Genomic DNA, 9126 nt, shown 5'->3' with positions numbered 1-9126 from the left:
CATGTGATTAGAAAATACATCTTATTGCACGGTCGACTTTAGACAGATATACACATGCAAAAGATTTAGACAATAAAACAATATCAATTTTAGACAACTTTCATAATTACTTTTGATCTTTTTTCTAGAATTAGTTGCCTATTATCAATATTTCTATAAAAAAGGACGACTGACTATGGCTTCTACACAGCAGAAAGGGTGTGCAGGATCTGATATACAGCAGCAACATTTCACAATACAGCAGCAACATTTCACAGACGTAAGGAAGAAATCGTAAATCTTTATTTAGTAAGCTAAAATGTAATTTTATTCATAACTGAATACTAGTTGATTAGAAGATTTAAGATCACTTTTCAGAAACTTAAGAAATTCCTTAATTTTGAGTAATGTTGAACCTCACAGGTAACTCATATTGCTATCATATTACCATTTAAGTTACCCTGTTTAATAATGAAATTTTAATTTGTATTTGGAGAGGACTAAAACCAGTTGAATATTTAGACACAGTAAAATATGTGTAAATCAAAAACCATTAAAATTATTTTGTATTGTGTATCGAACATCATACGCGTGTATCATGGAATTTACATATCAAACTGTTAAACTTTGAGGCTTTTATGTCTAATTTCAACCATATTTGTACCTTCCAGAAAAAGGGTAGAAACCAATATGGACGTAAAGGATAAGACAAAGGTAATACAAAGGAATGAACAGACTCCATATGATAATGAAGATTAACAATAAAATAATGATAGTATAGCGATTTAAAAATCGCGATTTTGACCTAAAATTAGAGATCTGTCTATAAGAATATACATGATTTATCTATTACTTATCGTCTCTCTGACTAACATATGTTACCGCAACAACACGTGAAATTACAAAAAAAGTAATTTGCACGGAAATTGTAACTATATCGTACCTTAGTTTAGAATGTATTACATTGTAGTGATGACATGTTTACATATAGTGAATGCATTAGGTAAGATCATTATTATTGATAGCTCTCCATCAGCTGAAAATTCGAATGATTTTATGAAAACTTGTTAGGAACTACAACAGTATTTATAGTAAAATGGATTAACATGCATCTTTTCCAGGAATAACTCGATAATTATATCAATTTGTTTGTTCCTGAAAGTAACCTATACATTCGAATTGGGAAATGTTCTCTTACATAAAGATATTTAATGACTTTTTTATAACAGGCAGCTACTTATGCTGATAACAGTGAAAAAATTGTCCAGGTCGGGGACAAATTCTCCACTTTTCTCTGGAACACTACACTGGGAATAAGGATGGCGGTTCTTCATACAAGTTTTGTCAATGGCATAAAAACTGGGAAACTAGATCCAGTCAAGTTTGGTAAGTGTTTACATTACTTAAATAATAATCTTCATAATTATAGTTTTATGATTATAGAAATGTCGTACGTTTACATTACTATTCTTATCATAATGTCATATTTTTACGATTATTTTATTTTATTATAGTAATGTCGTACCCTATATCTTAACGATTATTTTATTTTATTATAGTAATGTCGTACCCTATATCTTAACGATTCTATTACTTTATTATAGTAATGTCACCCTATATCTTTACGATTCTATTACTTTATTATAGTAATGTCACCCTATATCTTAACGATTCTATTACCTTATTATAGTAATATCACCCTATATCTTAACGATTCTATTACTTTATTATAGTAATGTCACCCTATATCTTAACGATTCTATTACTTTATTATAGTAATGTCACCCTATATCTTAACGATTCTATTACTTTATTATAGTAATGTCACCCTATATCTTAACGATTCTATTACTTTATTATAGTAATGTCGTACCGTATATCTTTATGATTATATTACTTTAATATAGTAATGTCATCCTATATCTTAACGATTCTATTACTTTATTATAGTAATGTCACCCTATATCTTAACGATTCTATTACTTTATTATAGTAATGTCGTACCGTATATCTTTATGATTATATTACTTTAATATAGTAATGTCATCCTATATCTTAACGATTCTATTACTTTATTATAGTAATGTCATCCTATATCTTAACGATTCTATTACTTTATTATAGTAATGTCACCCTATATCTTTACGATTCTATTACTTTATTATAATAATGTGACCCTATATCTTAACGATTCTATTACTTTATTATAGTAATGTCACCCTATATCTTAACGATTCTATTACTTTATTATAGTAATGTCACCCTATATCTTAACGATTCTATTACTTTATTATAGTAATGTCACCCTATATCTTTACGATTCTATTACTTTATTATAATAATGTGACCCTATATCTTAACGATTCTATTACTTTATTATAGTAATGTCACCCTATATCTTAACGATTCTATTACTTTATTATAGTAATGTCACCCTATATCTTAACGATTCTATTACTTTATTATAGTAATGTCACCCTATATCTTAACGATTCTATTACTTTATTATAGTAATGTGACCCTATATCTTAACGATTCTATTACTTTATTATAGTAATGTCACCCTATATCTTTACGATTCTATTACTTTATTATAGTAATGTCACCCTCTATCTTTGCGATTATATTACTATTATTATAGTAATTTCCTTTCCTATATCAATCATTTGCCAGTTTTTTTCTTTTACAACCTTGTACAGGTGCATTCAATGTACAGGACGCTATTTACCTGTACAAACAACAACAAAACATAGCGACCGCCGCGAAAAAAGCCAAGGATAAGTATGAAAAGCAGTATGATTATCTGGAGCCCAGGATCGAAACATACAAAGGGTAATCGAAACAGCACAACCATCGCTTTTTATTCGTCACAAAGGTCACGCATCAATTTAACTGCTTAGTATGAATTTAGGAAGGGCACAAAAGGTGGAGCATTTCTACTGTTATTCAGAAATTTGATTTTCACTGTCTAGAATCACTGAATTCGCTACCCATGATTGAAAGAATTACGACAACAGAAATATAACCCATATCAGATTTTAGGAAATGACAACAAAACGACTTATTTCACTTAAATACATTTGAACTTGAACTGTTAAAATGTGGCCATTTAGATTCGCGTTAAAACAAATCTAGATTTTATTGTTTTTAAACTTTTCTCTTGCTTGCTTTTCAAGACTCGCTACTTAAGAATCTTCGACACTCTTAAATCTTTTCATATATCCTTGGTCAATATGGCCACTCCCCAAATATCATATATACTTAACTCTCCACATTTCACGAAGTCGGATTTGACTAAATTCAGCATTTTACGTCCAAATCTCATTTCAAACATCTGTATGATCTTGCGCGGTTTGTTTCTTCATTTACGAAGTTGCTATTACAAAGTATATACAAACATGTGTGTTTTTGTTTTAGGTGTGGTTAAAAGGCCCAATAGTTTGTTGTTACACCATCTCAGCTTGCTCCTGCTTGCTTTTTTTTAAAATGATTACTGGAAACAATTCAAGTTCGCTATTCTTTTAAATGAAAAGCTTATACTTAATGACAGATTTAATGAATTTTACCAATCATGAAAGATATTGGTTTCGAGCACATATATCGATATTCAGAACGAGAAGTACCGTCAACATACTTCATTTGCACAATAAATAATTGCGGAAAATTGATTTCGAACATGTCAGCGAAATTTGCTATTTTGCACATGGGCAAAATTTGTTATGTGTTTAGAATAAGCACACAAATTTCAAAATAAAATCATTAGAATACTTGTAGTTATCGGTGATACATGCACGCTTATAATATCTTACTGATGCTTGTACATACCTCGACTAGTTCTAGCTAGATTATTGTTTGTAAAATCATTGAATATTTCTTAATATATTTCAGTCTGTATGAAGAAGAATTTAAGAAATGGCACATAAAAAGTGCAGACGCCATTGAACTGGGCCAAGCAGTAAAGGGGTACACTGAGTATGAAGAGAAAGTGGCCTTGACTAAGGAATCTATCTACTTCCTTATAGCCATGTGTCCATGCTTAAAGCTGTGGCCTTGGGTTGGTCAGCAGATCGCCGGGGTAAGTGTTATAACATTGGTACGTAGTTATGATATAAAATAAAGTACTAAAATATAGTACAAAGTACTGTATTATAGCATTATATAAAAGTCTGTATTATAGAAAAAAACAAAGTACAAAAATATGGTATAATATAAAGTAGGTCCTACTAATTATAGCACAAAACAAAGTACTGTTATATAGGATAAAATATAGTACTAAAATATAGTTTAATATAAGGACGTAATCATAACATGAAACAGAGTACTAAAATATAGTATATTATGACATAAAACTGGAAATAGCATAATAAAGAGTAATAGGGAAAAATAATAAAATAAAGTACATCATATATCACTCGATTACTTAATTATCCAACAATGACATAAAACTGGAAATAGCATAATAAAGAGTAATAGAGAAAAATAATAAAATAAAGTACATCATATATCACTCGATTACTTAATTATCCAACAATCTTATTAAAAGATGATAAAATAAAGTACATCATATATCACTCGATTACTTAATTATCCAACAATCTTATTAAAAGACGATAAACATAAATGAAACCGCGATCTAAAGAACAGAATAATAAAAAAAAAAATAACCTTACAATTACACTAACATATTCAGTAACTAATTATTCCAAACTCCACACTCCAAAATAACAAAACACGATGACATTATGACATGAAAATAACAAAACCCAAGTCAAAAATATTATATATGGTACAATAGCATAGATTTGTAAATATATCTAAGAAAAGGAAATAGATCTTCAACATCAATTTCAAAACACAAAATTATTGCACAATCTGAAACATTGCATGTCAATGACGTTTTAATTATTGTGTTTTTCAACATTTAAAACAATAATGAAAGCGATTTACAAACGTAATATATGTATTTGATCTTTTAATATCACAATCTAAAATATTAAAACAACAATAAAAGAATAGTATAAGTCTGTAATCTAAATAAAAATCAAGTATATTTAAGGATTAACTTGAATACATTTTTTATGTCATGGAGATATAACACAAACATATATTCAAAGTAATCCTTATAATTCAATTTAATAAAGATAATCTTTTCAATATTCAAAATTTATTTTGGGCTCTTTTGTCTATTAAGATCATTACACTGTTATCTCCGCCAATCCGAAGCGACGTTACAAACGGCGACACCATTTTTCCTTTATGTGCTGATAAATTAATTTTTAAGCCAATGAAAATACTTTATACAAGTAGAATTGAAGTATTTAATTATATTACATGTTAAAGAGGTGATAATCTTTCACATGTTGTATTCACAGGGGGATTTCGGAGTATACAAGAAATGGGCTGCAAGTAACTTTGACCCAACCTATATTGGATATACGAAAGTTGATGACCTGATCGATCAGGCCTTTGAGGAGGGTATGATAAATCAAGTGGAGGCAGAGGCTATATACACGCGATGCATGGAAGGAGAACGTGATTTTTTCAACTCGGTCTAGACCTAGAGTTCAAACAGTAATATGCCTGTAAATTAGACGTTTTTATTACTGAAGTATTCTACTTGGAACAGACCTAGAGGAGTCTGCTGCAATATGCCTGTAGAATTAGATGCTCGCATTCTCCTATTAGGCCTACAAATCTAAGGTGTAAAGTAAGACCAATCGGAGCAAGACCACCCGCATAATTACCTGTCTGTTAAATAATAAGACAAATACCTTCCTTCTTTTGATTCTTGATAACTTATCAGTGTTGGCAGTGCATATGTATTAGCAATGTCAAATTTACATTTAATTTATATTTTGTATAAATATGTTACGAAATACCATTTCATAATTATATTTATTACAGGCCTGTAGTTCATGTTAACTAAAATTTTAATCATTTTAACTAACCATTTTATGCTTTTAATAAAATAATCCCTGCATTAAACTGTTTATTTTTATTTACTTGAAACAGAAAAATGTAATATCAACCAATATCTTCACCGATAGATGGGTCATACAGATGGTGGCTTAATACCCGAAAGTCTTATAACAAGAGGCCCATGGGCCTTAACGGTCCCCTGATATTTGGTACAAATTAGCCATGTCATTCATTAGTTAACTGATGCCTTTTGTTCATGAAATAGGAACATGGATCTAATAGGTTTACATACAAAGTTTTATTAAGCTGGGTGCATATTAACTCTCATTATCATGTTCACAAGGTTAAATAATTATTTTTGCAAAGGGCAATAACTCACTAATTAAGTTAGAGTCAAATAAAAGAAACTTTCTTGAACAAGAGGTCCATGGGCCTTAACGGTCACCTAGCTGAGTTCAGATACAGAATGAAACAAAGACATGCATATAAACACTATATATTTGCCCATCAGGCCCTTGAAGTCAGTCAGTGATTTTATAAATTTGACTTTTTAATCTATGAAGATTATTTGGTTCCATCAAATCTGTGAATTCAGAAGAAAGATTTTTGAAATGTTATCCATTTTGATCCCTTTTGTCCCCACCCCTCTGGCCCCTGGGGGTCGGCCAGGACCAATATGGATATGATGTTAAAATGCTATCTCAGGCTAATAATTCTAACCCAGATTGACTAATTTCCTACGAAAACTAAGCAAATAATGTTCCTAAATGTGTTTTTCCTATATAAACTAAAGTAAATTTGACCCCCTCCCCAGGGGAAAATCTGAGATCCCAGGGTGATATTATTCACAATTTTTGTAAAAGACTTTAAGACCTTTCCATCTATGCAGGGTATTTGATTCTACCAGTTAGAGAATTTCAGAAGAAGATTTTTGAAGTTTTAGCCTATTTGACCCGTTTTGGCCCCGCCCCTAAGGCCCCTGGGGATCAGTCATGGAAAATTTGGTAATAAGATTCAATGGCCATCACATAGGAATAATTCTGACTACAATTGACTAATTTCCTATTATAATGACTAAATAATACTCAAAAATGTGTTTTCCCTATATAAACTACAGTAAACTTAACCCCCTCCCCAGGGGAAAACCTGAGACCCAAGGGTCATATAATTCACAATTTTCATAAAACACCTTAAGACCTGTCCATCTATGAAGAGTATTTGATTCTACCATTTCCGGTATTTAAGAAGAAGATTTTTAAAGTTTAAGACTATTTGCCCCTTTTGGCCCCGCCCCTCTGCCCCGAGGGGGGTTACCAGGACCAATATAGATATGATATTAAAATGTTATCTCAGGCTTATAATTCTAAACAAGTTTGACTCATTTCCTATGAAAATTGAGCAAAAAATGCTCATAAATGTGTTTTCCCTATATAAACTATAGTAAACTTGACCCCCTCCCTAGGGGGAAACGTGAGACCCAAGGGTCATATAATTCACAATTTTTGTAGAGGACCTCAAGACCTTTCCATCTATGAAGAGTATGTGATTCTACCATTTCCAGAATTTCAGAAGAAGATTTTTGAAGTTATAGCCTATTTGACCCCTTTTGACCCCGCCCCTAAGGCCCCTGGGGGTCAGTCATGGAAAATTGGTTAATAGGATTCAATTGCCAATGATAATTCTGACAATATTTGACTCATTTCCTATTACAAATGATCAAATAATACTCAAAAATGTGTTTTCCCTATATAAACTATAGTAAACTTAATCCCCTCCCCAGGGGGAAACCTGAGACCCAAGGGTCATATAATTCACAATTTTTGAAAAGGACCTTAGGATATTCTATCTATGAAGAGAATTTAATTTCATCACATGTGTGAGTGGAGAAGAAGATTTTTGAAATTTTAGTCAATTTTACCCCTTTTGGCCCCTCCCATAGCTCCCTGGGGGTTGGGTACCATATAATTCACAATTTTGATAGGCATTATGCCTTTGAAGGTTTGTGCAATATTTCATTGAAGTTGCTTCAGCCGTTTTGAAGAAGAAGTCGAAAATATAAATTGTTTACGGACATACGACGCACGACGGACGACGCACGACGCACGACGACGGACAAAAGGCGATTAGAATAGGTCACCTGAGACGAAATTAAAATCAGCATAAAAAAGAGTTGAAATTCTTACGGTGGCTGATTTGTGCCATTTCGTCTTTTCGTCTTTTCGTCTTTTCGCCCCGAAAAGACGAGAATTAAGAAACCTTAATTTTCGTCTTTTCGTTTATCGCCCCGAAAAGACGAAAATTAACAAACCTTAATTTTCGTGTTTTTCGTCTTTTCGCACCGAAAAGACGAAAATTAACAAACTTAATTTTCGCACCGAAAAGACGAAAATTAACAAACCTTAAATTTCGTCTTTTCGTCTTTTCGCCCCGAAAAGACGAAAATTAACAAACCTTAATTTTCGTCTTTTCGTCTTTTCGCCTTCCGGTCCGGTGTGGAAGTCATTTTGAAATCTTTTTATCTTAATATTGACTTAATTGTTCAATATGGAAGCATCAAAGAAGTTTATGATAACAATCGATTTATTAAATTGATAGTATTACAAGTATCTTCATCAATAACTAAGATTAGAAGTTTTAAAACAGAAGTCAACATGTTTGTTTACAGCAGTTACGTAGATTTCTCACACGTGGCATATGCCACGTGCCACTAACAGATTCATCATTCCGCAAATCCTTTAGCGTGATTGATACATTTTTTAAAATTCATTAATATCTTATTTTTTGTGTTCTTATCGCCCTCTTTAGCAATTACGCTTATCAAAACATTGCCGTGTATATTTAGGACCATAATGAACTTAAGATGCTAAACACTTAGAGGAGTTGCCTCCCCTACACAACTTTAAAAAAAAGTTGTCGGCAGGTAATATTTGAAAGCGTTTGAACCTCGGATAAACGTGTTAACAAAATAATTTATGAAAGACAACTCTTGAAGACTTTGAGTTTAAAGGAAGGACTTGTACCGAGAAATTGCTCAAATACAGTTAATTAGAACAGTCAAATCAGTAGGTACAATGTACTGTGTATTATTTGAAAAGACATTTTGACTACATACACGACATGGTCTTCATCATAATTGTACATTAGAAATTACATTATAATCTTCGTCGTATATGATAGATGACAAAGTATATCTGTAATTTGTATTTTTTCTGGGCGAAAAGGCGAAAA

General features: G+C 31.5%; 1 protein-coding gene across 2 annotated transcripts; it reads left to right on the top strand.

Annotated features, from left to right (window-relative positions):
• Positions 1-235: 235 nt before the first annotated feature.
• Positions 236-5952, top strand: LOC138332512 (uncharacterized). Of its 2 annotated transcripts, none has more exons than XM_069280516.1 (6): positions 236-288; positions 651-693; positions 1209-1365; positions 2679-2811; positions 3868-4054; positions 5352-5952. In XM_069280516.1, the coding sequence occupies exons 2-6, from the start codon at positions 670-672 to the stop codon at positions 5532-5534; spliced, it is 684 nt and encodes a 227-aa protein (XP_069136617.1). In that variant the 5' UTR covers positions 236-288; positions 651-669; the 3' UTR covers positions 5535-5952. The 2 variants fall into 2 exon arrangements, with proteins under 2 accessions (XP_069136617.1, XP_069136616.1); XM_069280515.1 differs by having other exon boundaries at positions 242-259.
• The last annotated feature ends 3174 nt before the right edge of the window (positions 5953-9126 follow it).

This window comes from Argopecten irradians, chromosome 10 (assembly GCF_041381155.1).
Source record: "Argopecten irradians isolate NY chromosome 10, Ai_NY, whole genome shotgun sequence".
In the NCBI taxonomy this organism is placed as follows: Eukaryota; Metazoa; Mollusca; class Bivalvia; order Pectinida; family Pectinidae; genus Argopecten; species Argopecten irradians.
This window is presented reverse-complemented; position numbering and strand designations above follow the sequence as displayed.

Coding starts and splice junctions, on each gene's coding strand:
- LOC138332512 (XM_069280516.1), top strand. CDS start 670: ATGGACGTAAAGGATAAGACAAAG. Junction 2,812..3,867: donor AGGATCGAAACATACAAAGG/GTAATCGAAACA, acceptor AATATATTTCAG/TCTGTATGAAGAAGAATTTA. Junction 4,055..5,351: donor TTGGTCAGCAGATCGCCGGG/GTAAGTGTTATA, acceptor TTGTATTCACAG/GGGGATTTCGGAGTATACAA.